Source organism: Solanum verrucosum, unplaced genomic scaffold, assembly GCF_900185275.1.
Source record: "Solanum verrucosum unplaced genomic scaffold, falcon-dt-bn FXZP01000088.1, whole genome shotgun sequence".
Classification (NCBI taxonomy): domain Eukaryota; kingdom Viridiplantae; phylum Streptophyta; class Magnoliopsida; order Solanales; family Solanaceae; genus Solanum; species Solanum verrucosum.
In genome coordinates this window covers 1,358,362-1,379,707 of record NW_026020077.1, presented here as the reverse complement: position 1 = coordinate 1,379,707, position 21,346 = coordinate 1,358,362, and the positions used below count along the sequence as shown (strand labels likewise).

Here is a 21,346-nt window from a genome sequence, read left to right as displayed (position 1 = left end):
ACATTTTCTCTACGCTATCTTTAACCTACCTCGATCTTTTTATCAAAATTAAAACAAAGACAGGTGCATATAGAAGTCTACGTATAATAGGACCAATGAAAATTGACCATTAACCTCTAGATTTAAAATCACTACTTATATACCCGATATTCTCCGTAATTCAGAAGAACATATACGTTCTTCGTCAATTTTTTCTCACTATTGTTTTTTCATTCATTCATTCATGCAACAAACGAACTCATACATTGTATTCATGTTTTTTGTGAAATAGGGCACTCCAAAAAGCTTTGTTGTATCGATCCTTACTAAGACTATAAAGCATCTCATCATATTCGTATGCAAGCAACTTTCTAGCCATATCAAAACTGCCAAAGGCGAAAATATATATAACAATTACTAGACAAGCCTAAGTTGGTCTATAGTTTAAATTCTCACTGGAAAATCCGCTAGACTTAATACATATTGGCTCCACATCTTTTGGCAAACAGAACAAGAAAGCATTTTCTGCAACCCTGTTTTGGACATCGCCATTTCAATGCGTTTACCTGGATTAGGAGATGAGGCAAGCTTAAGGTCCTGATTACTTGGATGCTACATTTTTGGTTTTCTTGTTTCCTCTCGTCTTTGCACTACTCTTTTCAGGTCCCTCTGCCTCTTCCGCCTTCTGCTCTGCCTCTAGAATGGCCAACTGCAGTTTGTCCCCATAGGAGGTCATGTCAAACATTGATCAATTATGGTATATATCAGCATATAACAGAATATATGAACAAGGATAGGTTTAATTTTCAAGCGTACCTCATCAAGGATAGGTTTGAGTTCCTTGAACCGACATTCAGCAAGATCAAAACCATCCTTACGCAGCTCCTACAGTGACAAGACAACAACACTAGAGCTCACACAGATATATAAATCAATTTACACAAAGGTGATTGCATAAGAAATTACATGGATATGAACATAAACATGAAGAGAACATAAGTAATCTGTAAAGCCTGTCAATTCAACATATTCTCAAGGTGAGCCACCATATTGCCTTTTCATTCTTGGCAGCATATTTGGTCCCTTTCATGTATAATCTCCTCCAGTTGATCTCCTATGCTCTCTAAATTCTTATTCAGTTATCAACATCTGTCTATCTCTTTCCACGTAATCACCATTTCACTATCACAATCTCCAGCAACCCAACTCATAAAGGGTTATCTACCTGTGTCATTCCACTCGATCATATATAAAAGTAAAGCAATGCCACCTATCTGATCCTTCCTTCTCCATTTCAGAGATGATACATAGGTAACTTGACTATGTTGAATTTGAATTTGCTCCCGCTTTAATATATTTCAAATGAAGCTCTATGCAATTTAAAATGAAAGTAGCCATCTCATATAAAGTATTTTTTCCTGTAAATTAAGTTGGACAACTACTCCTTTTCCATTCGAACACCTTCGAGAGTAGTTCTATTACGAGGAACAAGGAATAGCTCGGTTTATGTGAGTCTTAATCATGGCCACTAATCGACCGGTCACACTGGTCAGCGGCATTCATTCAGTTGTCCTGTTCAGATGGATGAGACAGTTCCCACTTGAAGCATGCTTCAAGTCTAGCTTTGAGACATTTACTGCAACCGGAACCTTCATTCCTTATTGTTGCAATTCCATGCTAGCAAGTTAGTTTCACGTCGACTTGCGGAACAATCACATCAATATACACGAAAATCTAAATTGGAACTGGAACTTGATAACGAACCTGGACTAACCCATCAAATGTGTCCAGTATTTTCCCCAAATAATTAAGATAAGTAAAACTGACCTTTCCCGTATGCTGTGTGTGTTCATATGCTGCCATTTGCCAGTACATATTTGTTCTTTTGTAGAAATCCTTCAGAGACTCCCCCGGCTTCACAAATAAAAAGGGGCAATAAATTTGGAGTGGAGAAAAATATCCAAGCTAAATGTAGTGTACAAATCAATAACTAGCTCAACCAGAATCAGATTTAGATGAATAGAGTACCACTGGTGTTCTTTGAGCATCAGAGAGACCAAGACTGGCTCTGATTTGCTCAATTCTGGCTCGTTTCTCCTTCCTTCTCAGTGTTTTCCCTTCACCTCTGATTATGGCAACAGCATCTCCAGTTTCAAGTGATGTTGATGCACCATTCCTAGCCTTTAAATAGATGATATTACAACACATTATATTTCCAACCAATTATTTGGGAAAATGACATGGGATATTTGATGAAAATCTAGCCTGCCTGCTTAATGCATTTAATTAAGAAAGATACCTCAGCATCATCTTCTTCATCAGTCTCCTCGTCACTATCATCACCACTCTCACATTCTTCATTTTCACTGTCATCTTCATCTTCATCCTCATCATCTTCATTATCTGATGCTTCAACCCACTCAGACTCAGATGCCTGATGGAAAATCTAAAGATAAGTCCATGGTACATGGAAAAAACAAACACAAGTCTGCAATATGATAGCATTTTCACTATCTTTTACAAGTTCAAGTGATGATTTTACTTCCAATCTATGTTGCTCGGACTCTTTAAAAATGTCGATGGGTGTGTCGGGTTCTCCAAAAGCAGTGTATTTTCGGAGAATCCGACACGGGTGCAGCAACATTTTTGGAGAGTCCGACAAACATAGCTTTCAATTAAAACAATTTGGAAAAGATCACATCAAATGGTCGGCAATAGAATTAGCTGCACAAGGGCTTTTGGCATCAACCAATTAGTTCATTGGTTTTGGCAGTGAAAACTAGGAGCAGGGAGATGGAGGCAAGATAGACTCATGAATTAGATAAGCTAAACAGAAAGACAGTAAACAACAACAGAAAAATACTAACTAACCGGGATAATGCATTTCCATTCATCAAGTTTACTGAGATTAAGAACATATAAGTCATCAAGAGTAAGTTCTTGATCTCTAATTTCCATCATCCCACCATAGATATATAAGGTATCTTTTGCCACAGCCATGCAAGAATTGATACGCCCACAGGGCTTTACTACCTGAAAGATGAACAAACATCATAGGGCGACAAGCAAATGAAAATACACGATTGAGATATCATGTTATTCAGTAGAACTGACATCTGCTGAAGCTGAATGTTGCACGGCTGAAGATTTAGAGCTAGCCTCAGATCTAGAAGCTTCATTGCCATCATCAATAGTCACATTCCTTTTCATGTTCAAAGACATTTTTTTTATATTGCTTTTTGTGCTGGTATCTTCTTCGGAATCGAGGTCCTCGTCTTCATCGCCTGCATCAACTTCCATTGGACTTGTCTTACTATCAAGATCCATGCTGTCAGCTTGCTCATCTAAAACTTGTTTTTGCTGCAAGCAGATCCAACAAAACACTCTTTTTATCAATCAAATTCCATTTCTAGAGATAGAATAACATATATGCTTTAGAATACACAAAGAGAAAAAAGAAACACAGTTTGTTCAGAAAGGCAAAAGATGAGAATGTCTCTAAAGGGGAGAATTTTCATATTTGCATTGTTAGATGGCAGCTCGAGGCCTGCTTGCTCAACTGAACCTCAAATTCAGGAGCTCAAGCTTAGCTGCTGCATATGAGTTGTAAAAGGAAGAGATTTCAATGACAGTGACAGAGATGAAAAAGGATGAACACTTTGAATGGCAGAGGCAACCAGAGATGCACCTCAAGAAAAAAGGCATGAGTTTACACCTTTGGCTAATGAGAGAGAATAAAAAGGTGACAGTAGAGAGGTGGCTATGCTTAGGGATTTAGTAGTACTTAAGTTTGAATTAGGGAAATTTTTGGCAGGTTTGGTTTGGCTAGCAAGCCTAACATGTCAGGCATCTAAAAGTTCAGGCTCGAGCCAATTGCTAGTTAGCTCAGTCAAACTTGAAAGTGAAGAATCAGGCACAAGTGGCTTGCAAGCTAGTCCAGATAAGCTACACCCCAGTTCTCACAAAGGCCATCTCTGAGCAGGTAGAGCACATTCGACATGGGAAGATATTACTCAAGAGATTTGCAGGTTGAGCAACAGCAGCAAAGATGGACCTCATAGAACTAGAGCAAGTTGGCCTGTCCCAAAGCCCAACTTACCCAAGTATCATATAGCCTGCTTTCTTTACTAGGTTCAAATCTAGGTTGGACATAAAATAAGATGAGGAATTATGCAATATGATTTTTCAAAAATTACTCATGCAATATGATATGATCTAGTGCTTTTTAGAGACTCATTCAAACTTCACTTAAACCCTAAAGCTAGGTGCAGCACTGCTGGACACTTCCATGATTTCAGTGCAAGCACTAAGATGCCAACGCATGCCCCTCAATTATCCATCAATAAAATTGTGATTAAGTATCTGGTTACTAAAAAATGTTCACATACAACAGGCCAAGGCAAACTTATGTCCCATACAAGAACAGGCTGATTATTCATCATCTGCCATGCATATACCTTTGGACTTTGGGCTTCTTTTTGGCTCAGAAATCTTCATTTAAGAATGCAGAAGTTTCTAATCTAGGCTCTGTCCAAAAGTTGTTTGAATTGCAATTTCTATTAGCACTTCCGACTGTCCTCCCTAATTTCTATGGTGATCACGAAACCATTGGACCCAAAGAACAAAAGGAAAGGAAACTTGTGGGAGGTGAACATTAATTTTATATTGTAATGGACGAAAAGGTTGCTCAGCACATGTATAACAATGCTTTAATAGGCAGCGCATGAGGAGTATGGTGACCCTGAGGCCTGAACAGTAGATTAAGCAGGCAGCAGAAAGCTAATAATGCTAGTACCTTAGGTTTTGTAGATTTCTCCTTCCGCAGCTCCAATGGATACCTGTTTGCAGAAGAAAATAGCATTGCACTTTACTGTCCAAGGTGGAAAGATGATGCAGAAAGAATGTGAAATATAGGCATGTCACATGTGCAACCTATGTAAGTAAAGCATTTTTTCAAAAAAAAAATACAAAGTAGTGGAATAGGCATTTACCAGCGATGAGTGTCTAATTGGAAGCCATAAAGTTCATTCAGAAACAAGCTCATCATAACATCACCTGGATAGAACATAGAGTCAGAAGTTTGTTTGCATTTCTTTGACATCTATATTGCATTATTTTAGAAGAGCAAATGAATGTAAAAAAGAAGCAGTCAAGGCTGCAAGATGTGCTTATACAAAGATAATCAACCTTCCATTTCCATATCCACGACACCTCCAAATAGTATAGCCCGCTTTTTATGAATGCACATAGAGAAGCCAGCACGAGCACCGGGAGGCATGCCACTTTTTTTAACCTTAACATGCAGCAAGAGAAATTTAATAAAAAGCCAAGTTCTGAAGATGGAAAAATTACTTACAATAATAGAACTCTTTCAACTCATCAGTAAAATAAATAAAGCAACAGTAACAAACATAAACTAAACTCAGATTTTCAGAGAATCTTTCAGCTGATGCTCTAGTTAGTAAAAGAAGCAAGGCATTATCCCACTCCCATCATTATTTTGATGGAGACATGAATGCAACGGCCATTTCATAGTGTTCTTCGTGTGCGCTACAACCATTGCTGTCATTTGGCTAGGGGAAGTAGATTTTGATGCAATACACGTCAATCTAAGCTCGATACTGTAATAATCTTATGTGCTTTAATTCCATTTTCTGCCAATGATTGGAATGAAGTGTGTTCTTAATATTTCGTTTTGCATATACTAGTCTAGAGAGGTGAGGGCATCTTTAGCATACTTACATTTATTATTGTCAAATATAATTATGCAGTCAAATGGTTCAATCCCATCTACTACATAGAGAGCTACAGTAACAACTTTGAAGGGGGAGAGAGGTGGAAGTACATGACTTCTTTTTTTCCACCATCAGAGATGGTGAATACAAGGGAGAGGAGGAGAAAACAGTAAGATATAAACCTTGTTCCATTCCCACGTCTTAGGATCAAGGGACCACATGTCTGAGTGAACAATTCCCTTCTCTGAGCCACTTTTATCAGATGAAACTTCTTTGGAATAACCACCATATAGATATATCTGAAATTTGTAAAAGATGGACTTAGGAACCATTTATGTGATAACCACCAAAGAAGTATATAATATGAGAGACTAACTTTAGTACTGAAAAGCTTTCTATACAAAGCTAAGGAAAACAGATCATGTAATGCAAAAGATAAGTCATGCAACTAAAAGAACATAATCTTAAAACTAAATGAACATGTAACCAATTAATGAATTAAAGAAAAATAGAGAAGTCAATGGTAATTCCTAAGAAGAAGTTCAAAGATACATGAGATTTACCAGGTTTATGTAATTACCTATTCTGGGCCAGGGGTGTAAACAGCTCCACCTCAGTGATATAGGGAAAGAAAGAAAGAAAGAAAGAAACTAATCTGCTGAACAAGGAGGATGGCAAACTAAAAGAATAGAAATTGTGATTTCATTTCCCACCTGAAGCGCTCTCCTTGTCTAATAGAAGGAACCAAAAAGGAATAGAAGAGATAAAAAATCTCTTAAATGACTTGAGATGTACACAGATATTTTGATCAAATAAACCAAATGTTGGAAATAATAGAGCACCTTCTTTTTATTTATTTTGTAGCTTTTTGTGCCACATGCAAACACAAGTAAGTCTGCCAGCCTTCCTTTTTTCCTTACTTCTTCTTCAAATAACATATAGAAAGGTCAAAGAATAATATTTCAACATATTAATTACTCACTCTTGAGGATCTTATCTGATTCAATTCCGATGAGTTATGACAAGTAGACCAAAAATATCCTTAGGCTTCCTTTTTTTTAATTTTCTACGGTTTGGGCTGTATAGAAGTACCGGTTAACCACTAACACAGAAGAAAATAGTACAAACAACAAGAAATTTGAGGACTTAAATTTGAGTTACAGATAGCCAATGAACCTAATGGTGTGTTCTATAGTACCTACAACCTTGAATATCAGTAAGCAGTACTTGTTCAGAGCCAATATCTAAGTCTTATAGTAGGGGATGGGGGAGAGGTGGAAGCCTGGAGGTAGGAGCTCAACAGGTTGCAGCAGAATTTGAACAGTACTAAACCCCACTAGCTAGTAATCATAGTGGCAGCATGTTATTCATTCATCCCAGACACCTCAATTAGTCAAACAAAGATGATAGGTAGGGCAATTTGTAGTGGAGCAACAATTACTCCAGCTGGTCATTCACCTCATCTTGATAGACAAAAAACTGGAAACCACTTCGAGCGCTTGGCCACATGCATCCAGGTGTAGGTTTTATTTCTTGCCACTGCAGCGCGAATATCAAAGTGAACAGCAATTAGAACTTGTTAAACAAATAAACCAGAAAAAAATGCAGAAACGTCAGGTCCATCATATCATGTACTCACCTTATACTGATCAAGATCAAATACATGCAGATCATTGTAATACCTGCAATAAGTAGAGGTTTTGCAAATTTTAGAAATTAGACCAAAAGATCATTTTATGTCCAGACAACTAGGTTAGAGCCTCATTGAGATGCATTTATTAGAATATCTATTATAATCAAAAGAGAATATTTGTTTATCGATCATTGATAGTTTCTCATATTAATTTCAGTAGCTTGCAACTCTTTAACAAAGGCAAAAATAACCACCTGACTTCCCTAAGAGTGTCATAGAAGCCTCCAAAAACTATAATCTTGTGCTTGTACAAAATCTGCAATAAGCCAAGAATGAATCATCAGCACCTTTGCAAGGCCAAAAAAGGTTCCAAAAGAAACCAAAATCAAGTATTGCATCCAATGGATCTTCAAACAAAATCATGAGTCACTAATACATGTGTTGGAGTCCCATATCGGTGGGACAAGGGATATTTAGTCTCTCTATATGATATTGGGAAATCCTCTCCTCATGAGCTAGCTTTTGGGGTTGAGTTAGGGTCAAGGTCCATTTTTATCCTGGTATCAAAGTCAGGGCCATCCCAATTCATTGTTTCCGATGTTGTGCCCCCCGTTTTACAATTGTTTTATGCTGTTTGCTTGTGTAGCACCTTCATCGTGACAGGTTGAAGTGCACAAAGTAAATTGGGTAAACTGTTCGTTTGTGCATCAACTCCCTTGAGTAGAATATTTCATAAGTTCAAACAGAATAAACAAACTGTGACATCCTCTTATTGTGATAAAACACATCCTCATATTTTCTTTTCACACTATATGAAAAATATGACATTGTAAGCAAGAAAGAGATGTTTATCACCACCGAAGGTTGTGGTCCAATGTTAGTACTCCTTCATCCTAAACTAGAGGTCCCGGACTTGGGAATGGAGTCGCTTTTCATTGGGAGTGTTATACCCCCCAAAGTGGGACTTCCCGGAAAAAATCTGGAGAAGCCGGGCCCCAAAGCGGATGGCAAACACCGTATGGGAGCCAAAAACAACTGTTTATCAAGAATTCAGTTACTTCAACGAAAGATGAACATACCATGCGATGACCTGAACGTGGACTAGGACACCCTTTATAATTTAGCTGCTCCCATTGGTTTGTTTTCAAGTCCAACACCCAAAAGTCCTGCAATACAAATTACAAAAGGATATACAATACATTATAAATATTGGGATCAAAGACAGAAGCGTGACATTCCAGGGATAAATAATACCTTGTAATGGTGGAATCGCTCCTGATTAGGGGATGTAAATTCACCACCTAATTACATAACAACAACTTATCACAATAACCACCGAGGAAGAGGAATATGATATGAACTCAAATGCATATATTAAGATGCACAAAGTTGTGTGTGCTAAAAAGCATACTCATAATACAGACTTTGGATTGTTTACCAAAAATATAAAGATAATTTTTCCAAGCAACTGCTTGGTGTGCACTGCGAGGAGGTGGACTGTTGGGGCTTGAAATCAACTTCCACTCTTGCTTTTCCACGTCATACCGGTAGAGATCGCCATATACAAATGTCTGCATTTAGCCAATTTCATAAACTCATCAGTTCAAAAGTATAACACAGCACTAGTCCATCAAAACAGTCGTGGAAAAAGAGGAACTTAAAGATAACCATTAATAAATTACTCCCTTCTCCCTGACCTAGTTGTCCCTTTTGGCTTCATGAGAGTCGAACAAAATAATATTCGAAAGGATTGTTTCTTTTATCACTTTAATATGAACAACCTGCAGTATACAGTACTTCTCATTTAATTTTGTAAAGGACAACTTTTTTTTTCCTTAATGAATTCTATACTCCATTACAGCTGCAAAAATCAGTTAAACCGACCCTTGAGATGCAAACGGGCAAAAAAAGGGACACATACAGAGTATCATTTAGACTTTTAGAGCACCACATTTTTATGAATAAGTGGTTCATAATCAAGATTATTGATCACTGCAAAGCTAGAAAGAGAGTAAAAAATTCCTTGAGCTTACGGCATGAAGTAGACAAAAACCCATGAAGAGAAAAACTGGAATATGTATTCCAAAGGAAACTCCCAATGAAAACTTATGAAATTATATAACTACATATCATAGAATAACTCTCATATTACTAATTTCCACATTTGTATTCTTGTGTTTTATTTTATAAAAAATATATAGAAGAACTGGACACAAAATTACCAACACCTTACCTTGCTGCCATTGTAAAATTCACCACCATAGAGAACTAATTCCGTCTCCTTCAATGGATTAATGTTCAACTGCAAACACCATTCACCATTACGAAGTAGAGTTACATAAAATATCACTACTACGCTAAATTCAGCATAAATAATATCAAAGTTTCAATCTTTTCTTTTACCGAACAATTGGATCGAGGAGAAGGTGCAGGGACATTCTCTTCAATGTGAATTTCCTTCTTCTTAGCTTCCTCTTTTTGTATGCTCAGCTGTTAATGTAATACAATTTTCAAATACACAGTGCAAGTTAAACTATATATTTAATTCATTTAATATGTTCGAATAAATTGCGATTCAAAACTCATAAACTTAAAATTATGACTCCGCCTATGCTCAACACAGTTGGATACCATACCAGTATAGCATCGATGTCGTCTTCAGGGGAGAGTTTCTTTGATTCTCTACGGGATCTTTTTTCTTCTGCTTTAGCTGTTTTCTTCTCGGTTTTCTCTTTACCTTTCCCTGGTTTCTTTGTTTTTTTTCCCATTTTTTCACTTCTCTCCCGCTGCTGCTCTCTACTCCGGCGGCTAGCTCTTCGCAACCTTTGTCGAAATTATTGAGCGTTTTATTTATATAGTCTGCCCGGTTTTAAGAAGAAAAAAATAAAGGTTATTTATGAAATTAATAATAAATGGGTTGTTTATTTGTGATAAAATGGTTAAAAATGAATTAGTACTACTTTATTTCATCCTTTAAATAGTTAAATTGTTGCTTTGTTAGTATGACGTAACTAATATTTTTATATTTTATCTTTTAAAACAAAATGATGCATATATATTACATAACTTAATATGAGTATATTTAATAGTATCAAACTATCAATTAAATATGGCATTAGTTATGTAACAATATTTTTTTTAATGTGGCAACCAAATGATAGGGAGAATAAGTAGAAATGAATGAAATAAGGTGGAATTGTAGAATGAACAATGTAATATGGTAAAACCTTAAGATGGAAGTTCTAGCAACATTTTTTTCTAAAGCATGAAAAGTAATTGTAATCATAAAATAAATATAAATAAGTGATTTAGTTAATTAAGATTATGAATACAATTCGAGGAAAGGCTCAAAATAGTCCCTCATCTTTGGGTTAAGACTCAAAGTCATCCTTGAATTTTCACATGGAGCACTAATAGTCTCTTATGTTTGCAATTTTGGTGCACTTTTGGTCTTCCTCCAAAATTTTGCCTATTTTTTAACATTAATTTTATCCATAACTTATGTATGATATGTTCAATCATCATTTTATATATTTAGTAGAAATAATAACTCCATATGAGAGAATTTGAGAAGAAAAACATCTTGTTTTGTTAAGTAGAAATTGTATTGCAGGTAAAGTCGAGAGGGTCATCACGATAATTTCACGTGCAATAGTACAATTTTTTTTCTTTTCTTCCAACGTCATATGTTAAGATGTTCTTAGTTTAGCTGCAGTAATATTTCTACTGAACAAAACAATATGTTCTTCTTATCACCTTCTCTCACATATAGTTATTATTTCTATTAAATATATAAAAAGACGATTGGACATTCCTTACATAAATTTGTGGACAAAATTAATGTTAAAAAATAGGCAAATTTTTTGAGGAGGACCAAAAGTGCACCAATGTTGCAAACATAAGAGACTATTAGTGCTCCATGTGAAAACTCAAGGATGACTTTGAGCCTTAACCCAAAGATGAGGGACTATTTTGAGCCTTTCCTCAGTACAATTCTCTATAACCTTTTGATTCCTCTTTCCTATATTTTCTTCGCAAATTGAGGACCATAGTATACAACTTTGCAATTTATTTGAGGCAGGGTGTCAATGGTACGGTTCGGTTGGTTATTTTTTTAAAATTAAACCATCTCAATTTTTTGGGTATTTTATAACATATAACCAAAATCATATTTTTTTAAATCACCAAATCATATCGGTTTCTCTTTAGTATCGGTACGGTTCGGTTATTTTTTGGATTTTTTACTTTTAAAATATCATTTCAAAATATATTGCTATTAAAATATTTCATTCGCAAATATGTGACACTTTAATTCTTCACCAAGATGACGAGAATGTAAAATCTTGTTGCCGTATTGTTTGATCTTAAACATTTAATAGGAGTGTCTGCATAGATTTTGTTGTATTGTTTGATAGAATATCTATTACGATATCTTTTAATCTTAAATCTAATTAAATAAATGCTAATTAAAGAGCAAAGACTAAAAATTGTCTTGTTACCAGAGACATAGGACCTAGGTTATATTTATATTTTAAAATGTTATAAAATATATTTATATATTAAATTTAACCTACTATTAATATATATAAAATATATTTACATACATGTAAGGTTATTTGGTTCAATTCGATTTTTTTTTGATTTTTTTCCATAAATTAAAAAGATCTTCCCAGTTGTTTGGAACAATTATACACTTAAACAAAAGTCTACGGTATTATTGAAAAATAACATAAATCGGTTCGATTTGGTTAGATTCGATCGGTTTGAAATATTCTTTTGACACCCCTATTTGATGGTGCAAACAAATTTTGTGAAAGACATAGTTAGTTGTTCGATAAATGGATAAAAATAGAAAAATACGATATTAATGACCATTGGTTGATGACAATCATAGACTTCTTGCTAGAATACATGAAATGTTGTGGTTGGATGAGTAATTTCATGGATAAGAAGAGTGAGAGTCGATGAAAGAAGCGTGATCATCAAATTCAATTAAGAAGAAGATATTTTGTAATGAATTAAAAATGACCTGAAATCTCGAAGAGACAAAAAAAATGATGTGATGTTGGTGATGAATCTCATGAAATACAATGATTTACACAATTATTGTCTACGTGTTCCATTTGTTTTTCGCTATTTTAAAAAAAATTCAACTCAATCCAAACTAAAATACTTTGATTTGATTCAATTTTTTTATTTCAAATCTGGCTATTAAGTTGTGTTCAATAAGATAATACAATCAAATAATTATATTTGCACGATGGATTAGAGTAAACGTTATACCCAATGAAAAATACTAATGTTGGATCTCTTAAATATGTTTCCTAATATAAGTCACGACTAAAGTTTTAAAACACAATACATAAAAATACAACACATGTCAAACATAAAATATAAAAGGATCCGGATGAAACCTCCTCAATCCACTTGGCTCCGCCCATGTAGGGTAACAAGGAGGGCAAATTTGAAACAAACGGGAATATGTTATTTTGAGATTAACTATCATAACTCATAAGATAAGTTATCCTAACATATATGTGAGATGACTTGTCCCTATAATTATGTATAAATGATGGATAAATAATCTTATAACTATCTAATTCGTCAAATCAAATATAGAATAAAATAATTTTACATTTTATCTTTAAATTATTATACGTTGTGTATCGCACCAAATGATTCTTTAACAAGAGTCCTAAATGACTAAAGTTTCATAATTAAGCCGGCAGATTAGCCCCACCATTGTAACACACTCAAGAGAATGACATAATTTCGTAAGCCTCACTTTTTTTCCCTCTTTTCTTTTTCGAAACCCCCGTACTGGCTACGCCCCACAAAAAGCGGCCAAAAAGCCAAAGTTGAAGCTAATTCCGATTGCTCTTTCTCTCCCTCTCGCAGATCCATAACTCCTGATACTGATAAGCCTGAAGGAACCAACGAGTAAAAAAGTCGAAGGAAAATGCCGAGAGAAATTATCACATTGCAAGTGGGACAATGCGGGAACCAGATTGGAATGGAGTTCTGGAAACAGCTATGTCTCGAGCACGGTATCAGTAAAGAAGGTATCCTTGAAGATTTTGCTACTCAGGTATATAACTTATTCGCTTGTTATGTTCAGTGTGCGTGTATGCATCAGTTGAAGTAGTATGCAGCGTATATACCAAATATTAGGTTTTGACTTGCCTGTTGTGCTTTACGTTAGATTGTCTTTTTTCAGTATTTTGTTGGGTATACAAATCTGTACAAACATAATTGTAAGAGGAGAAATATATGAATAAGATAATGCTCTTGGCGAAGTTTTTAAAAATTAAATGTTGACAATTGCGTAGAACTGTTGGTTGAATGAAGTGATATGAAACAAGAGTTTTGTTTGCAAAAGAAAATGATTTTGCACACAGGTTAGTGAGCAAAGTCATTTTCACTGTTTTGTGAGAAGTAATTCCCTTGAACAAAATATTTTCTATAATCTAACTAACCGAACACATAATTTCAAAACATTTTCCTGGAACCAAACGCGCCTTAATAATGTTCTGCTGTTCAAGTTCCCGTCGTTCTTATGATTTTACCTGTTTAGGTATATGCTCGTCTGAATCGTACCTTTTTTCGTCACAATTTGGAAGGAAAAAACATAGGTAGCATTTAAGTAGGGGTTTTGTAGGTTCAGCGTCTCTTTTTTATTTTTTTGTATATTTTGAAATTAAAGCTTTTTATGACAACTTTGTTTTACAATTGATTTATTGGTTTAAATTGAGATAGTTTTCTGTCGTTCATTTACTCCGTAAGGAAATTGATTTCTTTTTTTTTTCTCGCTGTGGTGGAAAATGAAATGCGAATCTAAGAGAAAAAGGGCTAACATTAAAGTACTATTTTAAATGCAGAATACTTAGGTTTGTCTCTTTTGTGTTCAGCATAAAATGCAAGTGGTGATAGATACAAGTGACAACTCAGATAAGGATTATTGGTTAGATCATGTAGTAGTTAGTGAGACAGTTTAGTCAAGTTATTCTATGACAATTAAATTTAGTGACTTTGAAATCTACATGGGAAGCTAAATATCCCTCCGAATTGCATACCAAAGAAGCATCACGTTGTTTAAGTAAAACATCTGTCTGTTATCACGACAAGTCTTTTTAATCCAAATTATGGTCCTTGTTGGTTACACCACAACACTACATGTTTTACTTTTGAAAAGTTATGTGGTTTTGCTTGGAATTTGTTGTGTTGAACTTATCATCAGTTGATAGATGTGCTGTTTCTAAGAAAATAAGTTTAAGGAGCTTGAAGCTTGATTGTCTGCAAATTATAGATTCGATTCTTTCATTTTCTGATCTGATTTATGCTACCTAGTGGCGATGGTTGTTTACACATGTACATACAACACTATCATTGAGCCACGTGCTTGTGAATGGCTGATGTACAGGTCCTCATCCACTTAGGCAACAAGTTCTTATTTGTTTTTACTCGCTTGTGTGATTAAGTGCTTGTATTTTCATCTTAAGACCACTCTCTTATACAACATGAATAACCTACATTACTTTATTGTGATGAATATTTAATGCTGCAGGGAGGTGATAGAAAAGATGTATTTTTCTATCAAGCGGATGACCAACACTACATACCTCGAGCATTATTGATGGATCTAGAGCCCAGAGTGATTAATGGTATACAAAATGGTGAATATAGGAATCTCTACAATCATGAGAATGTATTCATTGCAGACCATGGAGGAGGTGCTGGAAATAATTGGGCAAGCGGATATCATCAGGTCTATTTGTTTTCTTTTAAATCTTTGTATCAGTTAGGTACTTTGGTAAAGCTGAGTACTTTTCTAAACACGGGGGTATTAATAGAAAATGATCAATCATGTGTAGGAACAAACCAATGCCATAAATATCCTCAGCTAGTTTCTGGACTACCATTTATTAAGATTTCTATATTCCCAAAGATGCTCCACCAATGTTACAGGCAATAATTTCACTCTCAGTGTTATATTAGTGGCCTGGATGTCAAGTTGGACGAAGGAGCCAAGCTCATATTAACTGTGACTTATCCTGACTTCTGAAAGAATATATCCACTCTTTGACTGCCGTTACAGTTTTGATTCGAGATACTTTGACTGAGTTGAGAAAACCAGTAGATGTCATCAACTTCTTCATCAATCCACTTCCAATACTATTCTGTATGCTTTTTCTGTGATGTTCACTCGACTTGCACCTTTGTAGAGTCTTTATTCAGAAAACAATCTTGAAGTGCTTCATGGACCTTTCATTTTGTTGTCCCGAGAGCTTGAATTAGTAGTTTCTGAATAATTTGGTAAAACTATTCTTTCTACCAGGGTAAGCAATATGAGGAGGATCTAATGGACATGATTGACAGGGAAGCAGATGGAAGTGATAGTCTCGAGGGTTTTGTTCTATGCCATTCGATTGCTGGTGGAACTGGCTCAGGTTGACTCCTTTTATTTAGTTGGTTCAGATTGTGATAACTTCAGTAGATTGAGTGAGAATTCAGTGTGAATATTTATTATGTTGCTGATCACTGTCTTTAGTGCAGGTATGGGCTCATATCTGTTGGAAACTCTGAATGATCGCTACAGCAAAAAACTTGTCCAAACCTACAGTGTCTTTCCAAACCAAAATGAGACAAGTGATGTGGTTGTACAACCTTACAATTCCCTATTGACACTCAAGCGCCTGACATTGAATGCGGATTGTGTAGTTGTACTTGATAATACTGCACTCAATAGAATTGCTGTAGAACGCCTGCATATTACAACTCCCACCTTTACTCAAACAAATTCCTTAGTGTCTACTGTAATGTCAGCAAGTACAACTACACTACGCTACCCAGGATACATGAACAATGACTTGGTTGGACTCCTTGCTTCTTTGATACCTACACCAAGATGCCATTTTCTTATGACTGGATATACACCACTCACTGTGGAACGTCAAGTAAGATATCTGTTCTTATCTTTCAGTGTTTTTTGTAATGTTCTAAATGTAACTGTAATGGTGATTGCTGATTATTATCTTTTACTTCTGCTCTCTCATAGTAGCTCAATTGTCTCACAATTATTTAAACAACTTAAGTGCATGAAAAAGAAACTAGCGATATAAGGTTGCTTCGCACATGTACAAAATCATTATTGACCCGTTCAAAATCTATCCTATTCCTCTCTCTCCACACCACCCACATAAGAGCCCATAGGGCGGTATCCTATCCTTTGGTATTCTCTTTCTTTGTTTGAAAGCACAACTATGAATGCATCCTTTACTATTCATAGTCCACTGTATCCTAAACCACTTCTGAACAATCCCACATAGTACTAGCTGACATATGTAATTCTTCTCTTTCTCAAATTCTCAGCTGACAATATTGCTCCATGAGATTGTTTTATAGTTATTTTTATTTGCTATAGTGGTACCTGATATTAAGATTAATATCACTTTGTTTTATTGTTTTTTCTGATTTCAATATCTTGTCATGGTCTTTGGCATCTTGTATTTTGATCCATCTAAATTGTGTGCTTGTGGATATCAAGATACTTAAGCAGTAAGCTTTTGACTTATTGGGGGATGGGAAAAGAAAACATTGCCTGATTCACGTGTTTCCCATGAAAAAAACAGATCTAAAAATATATAATTCTAATTAATGCAGAGCAATTTATCTTGGTGTAACTGATTTTGTGAAGTCACTTTTTTCCCACTATTATACCTATCAAGAAAAAGAGAAGATGATAAATTGGCCATCTCACAAATAGGTAGTTATTTCTTCTTAATTCCACTAGCTCATTCTCTATTCGTCTATTCTTTTCGCTTTTCTGTTTCCTAGTAAAATTGTATCATGCAGCTTGTGTGTGGGGCATTCAGTAGTGACAACTGAAGCATATTGCTAATAATCTTCTTTTTGCAGGCTAATGTGATTCGGAAAACAACTGTACTTGATGTGATGAGAAGGCTCCTCCAGGTCTGTAAACCTGCTCTCTATATTTTCCTATTGAAAGCTTTTGCAGATATACTCATGGACTTTCACTTTGCAGACCAAGAATATCATGGTTTCCTCGTATGCTCGAACAAAGGAAGCCAGTCAGGCTAAATACATATCCATTTTAAACATCATCCAAGGAGAAGTTGATCCCACTCAGGTATTCATGATTATTGTTTAACAACTTTTACGGTGTAACTCCTTTTCTTTCTTCACTCGTGCTGTAGAAAGGTCAGATTGTTTGAACTTTGAAATTTGATTGAAATTTCTTTCAAACTGGAATGATTCTAAGGAGATTCTAATTCTGGCTGTTTGGAAAAGGCACACCACATGAGTCATGTTTTTGGAACTTAAACAATAAACTTGGTTTTATGTTTTTATCATGTAATCCTTAACTTGCATTATTTCCCTTGAGAAGTTTCAAGATTATTTCAGTTGCAACTAAGACATAGCTTTATCACCCAACCACCCAAAGGGACATTGTTTTTCCATTTTATACATCAAGATTCCTTTGTAGTCATGAATCTTGGGGATCTAGAATTATATTATATTGCTCATCTGTTAGCCGTTTCCCAACTTTGTAAGCTCAGAGCGTACATCAAGACAACATATGCGTACACATAGCCTCACTACTTCTTACTCATTTGATGTTTTGTGAATCAGGTCCATGAAAGCCTGCAGAGAATAAGGGAGAGAAAGCTTGTTAATTTTATTGAGTGGGGTCCTGCAAGCATTCAGGCAGGTCTTTTGGCCATAATAAATTTTGAGATTTAGCTTTTCTAATCCTACTTCTTGACTTTGCATTACCTTCCTTTGCAGGTTGCTTTGTCTAGAAAGTCCCCTTATGTCCAAACTGCTCATAGGGTAAGATATACTTCTATTGTCTACTTGTTCAATCTTTTGTGCTGAAGGCTGTTAATCTGAGTTGTACAGCTTATGAACTGCTTAAGTGACTTTCTTAGAGATTAAGGATGTATAGTAATATAAAAGTCAAAGCTTGTTGTCCGTTAATTCAGCTTACCAACTTGTTACCTTTGTCAAAAAAGAAGAAGTTCATCTTACCAACAAATCAAGGGAGTAAAATTGTACTTGTAAAGTAAGTTTGACAACATGAAGTAATTGTTTGTTCTGTGTTTCTAAACTGATGCTTGATCCATTAGGTGCTGTTGCTGAATCCGAAGGTTCTACATAGTTTATAGTTTGAGCTTTAATAACAGACCTATAGCATAACTTCTTAAAGTTGAAAACATAACTGATATTGGTAACTTATGTTTGAAAAACGCATTTCTTGTAATGGGCAAATATAGTATATATTTCAGTTGCTGACATGATAATCAGCTGAGGCAAGCCAGATCACGTTCAGTTGTAAATCACTTTCCTGAATGTTGTTTGGACCTTGTAAAGCTGTTTGTTTCCTTAAAGATCTGTAATAGTACTGTATGTTTTCCAATGTATCAGGTTAGTGGTCTCATGCTGGCCAGCCATACAGGTATCCGCCACTTATTCAGCAAATGTTTGACCCAGTATGATAAATTGAGAAAGAGACAAGCTTTCCTTGACAATTATAGGAATCATCCAACGTTTGCCGTAAGTTCTGTTTCAACTCTGTCTTTCTGATATAATCTACTAAGAATAAGAGGCAGCACAGTGTATAGTGTAGTTATTGGTAAGTCAGTCCTCATTCCGCCCCTGGATTTGGTTTTGTGTCTAGCTTTTCTGCTTGCATGGCTAAGAAACTGATAAGTAAAACAGAATAGACATTTGTTGTGCTCTGTGGTTTCTGCAAAACTGAACCTGAATCTGAAATTTTTTCAAGTTAAATCTGTCAACTTCTTTAGGAAACTATGACATGCTTTCTTCCTCAGTACTGTATTTCCTTTCCAAACCTGCTTTGAATTGTTTTACTTGAGCCGACGGTCTTCTGGAAACATCCTCTTTGCCTTCACAAAGTAAGGGGTAAGGTCTGTCTACACACCACCCTCCCCAAACCCCACTTGTGGGATTACATTGGGTATGTTGTTGTATTGCTCTGTCACTATACAACAGTATCTATGTCTATAACTGCCGTCCACATCTTAAGTAAGATTAATTGATGAATTTGTGCAGCTGATATTCTATATCTAACCAATTACATAATCAAATAATATTGTTTGTCATTGTAAGCATGTACGGCCTTTAGAGAACAAAAGAGAACACTTGGATATATGAAATGTATTTGATGACACCTACTAACAGACAAGTCATTGAAAAACCAGGATTGACATGTTTTTGTTTATTGGCTTAGATTTACTTTGTCATTAGATAATTTTCCTCAAGTAATATATAGAGTTGTATATGTTATGGAGAAACAAGTAGCTAAATTTGAAAAGTAATACTCCCTTTGCCCCAATTTATGTGACACTTTTTTCTTTTCAGTTGGTTCGAAAGAATGACATCTTTCTATATTTTGTAACAATTTAACTTCAAACTTCCCATTTTACTATTAATGAAATGTTTTATAGCCACAAAAACTTCTATGGCTTATTCTAAACCACAAGTTCCTAAAGTTTTCATTTTTTACTTTTAACTCTGTCTCCAGTCAAACACCTTCACATAAATTGGGATGAAGGGAGTGAGTATAAGGTTTCTGAAGTACAATACTCAAAAGTGTGTCAAACACGTTCACATAAATTGGGATAGAGGGGAGTGAGTATAAGGTTTTCTGAAGTACAATACTCAAAATCTTGAGAATAGAACAGTGTCCTTTATGATATTTTGACTTGTGGGCATGAGGTCTAAAGTTGGACTTTAAAAACCATGCTTCTGTGAGGAGTTAAAATCCTTAGCTATCCCTATAAAGGCTCAACAATTTGGAGAAAAGATTGCATCAATATGTCAATATCACATATGGATGTTTGTCCTATGTCCCGTTTGGGCGTTTTAGCCCCCAGCTGAGCTTCTTGCTTTTCTTGTTCAACAAGGAATGATCTGTCCATGCGGGAGTCGAAGAATCCTAGCTTTAATCTACATGCACTTTCCTGTAAAAGCTTTTGTTGGTTCATTTATAGTGATGTTTGCTTTAAGCTTTTTCCTCTTTAATTTTTACGTATAATGGGCAGGACAATGATCTATCCGAGTTTGACGAATCTAGAGATGTGATTGAAAGTCTTGTTGATGAATACAAGGCTTGCGAGTCCCCAGATTACATCAAATGGGGAATGGAGGTAAGTGCTACTGTGCTAGTACTCTACTATACTAGCTAGTCTGTGTTGCCTGTTATTTCATGTGTTGCATCACAAATGGGCTAATCTATTTGTGCAGGATCCCGACCATGCTCTAACAGGCGAAGGAAACGCTAGTGGAACGATTGATCCAAAATTATCTTTATGAGCAAGCCAACTATTCCCTGTTTCAACTCTGCATGAAAAAAAAAAAGACTTTGTTCTTTGTAATTATCTCTATAATTTAACCCTGACTAGTCTTCATGAGAATTCAATTTGGGACTCCACTTATTTGTTAAGAGTCATTTGGTTTTGTTAACATTAGCAAATTCATGGTAAGATGTGAAATTGTTCTAGAGAAATCTCCAGCAATGAAGTACTGTTTCATATATATTTTTTTAGCATAACAATCGAAAGATTAAGGAAAAGAGAGAAACTTGCCATCATTGCAATTACCTAACGTGAAACTTAACTCTATTTCTAAACTTTTGATGTATTGAATGGGGTTATTTTCCCAACATTCAATGTTATCGAGTATTGTGTATTTATTATCACTCGTATAAAATCATATGCTGTTGGCATTTTTTTTTCTTTTCCAAAATTCTGCTTTATCGAATAGGGATTTTTTTCTTTGTTGCCACTTTACACGACTTACTAATATTCATTTTTCCACCTCTTTGATATGAATAAGATCCTCACTTATTATTCGAAAATCTTCTTTCAAAGATGAAAAAAGCTTCTCCCACCAAAAATCCTCTTCCACCAAAAAAAAACTTTCTTCATGATGAATAATTTAGTATCCACTGTTTTTT

General features: G+C 35.3%; 2 protein-coding genes across 2 annotated transcripts; one reads left to right on the top strand and one right to left on the bottom strand.

The window, feature by feature from the left end:
• Positions 1 to 338: 338 nt before the first annotated feature.
• On the bottom strand, positions 339 to 10,191 carry LOC125824074 (uncharacterized). Its single transcript, XM_049503425.1, has 20 exons — positions 9,984 to 10,191; positions 9,751 to 9,837; positions 9,581 to 9,649; positions 8,786 to 8,918; positions 8,602 to 8,648; positions 8,427 to 8,513; positions 7,602 to 7,663; positions 7,354 to 7,396; positions 7,173 to 7,253; positions 5,897 to 6,013; positions 5,167 to 5,272; positions 4,971 to 5,034; positions 4,775 to 4,817; positions 3,094 to 3,339; positions 2,851 to 3,012; positions 2,279 to 2,413; positions 2,008 to 2,160; positions 1,807 to 1,893; positions 796 to 864; positions 339 to 688 (listed from the first exon to the last, which is right to left on the bottom strand). Exons 1-20 carry the CDS (start codon positions 10,113 to 10,115, stop codon positions 581 to 583), a joined length of 2,031 nt encoding a protein of 676 aa, XP_049359382.1. The 5' UTR covers positions 10,116 to 10,191; the 3' UTR covers positions 339 to 580.
• A 2,869-nt stretch (positions 10,192 to 13,060) lies between these two features.
• Positions 13,061 to 20,927, top strand: LOC125824086 (tubulin gamma-1 chain). The gene is made up of 11 exons (XM_049503440.1): positions 13,061 to 13,435; positions 14,912 to 15,112; positions 15,683 to 15,794; positions 15,901 to 16,301; positions 17,263 to 17,316; positions 17,390 to 17,494; positions 17,998 to 18,072; positions 18,154 to 18,198; positions 18,793 to 18,921; positions 20,433 to 20,537; positions 20,635 to 20,927. The coding sequence occupies exons 1-11, from the start codon at positions 13,307 to 13,309 to the stop codon at positions 20,701 to 20,703; spliced, it is 1,425 nt and encodes a 474-aa protein (XP_049359397.1). The 5' UTR covers positions 13,061 to 13,306; the 3' UTR covers positions 20,704 to 20,927.
• Positions 20,928 to 21,346: the final 419 nt, after the last annotated feature.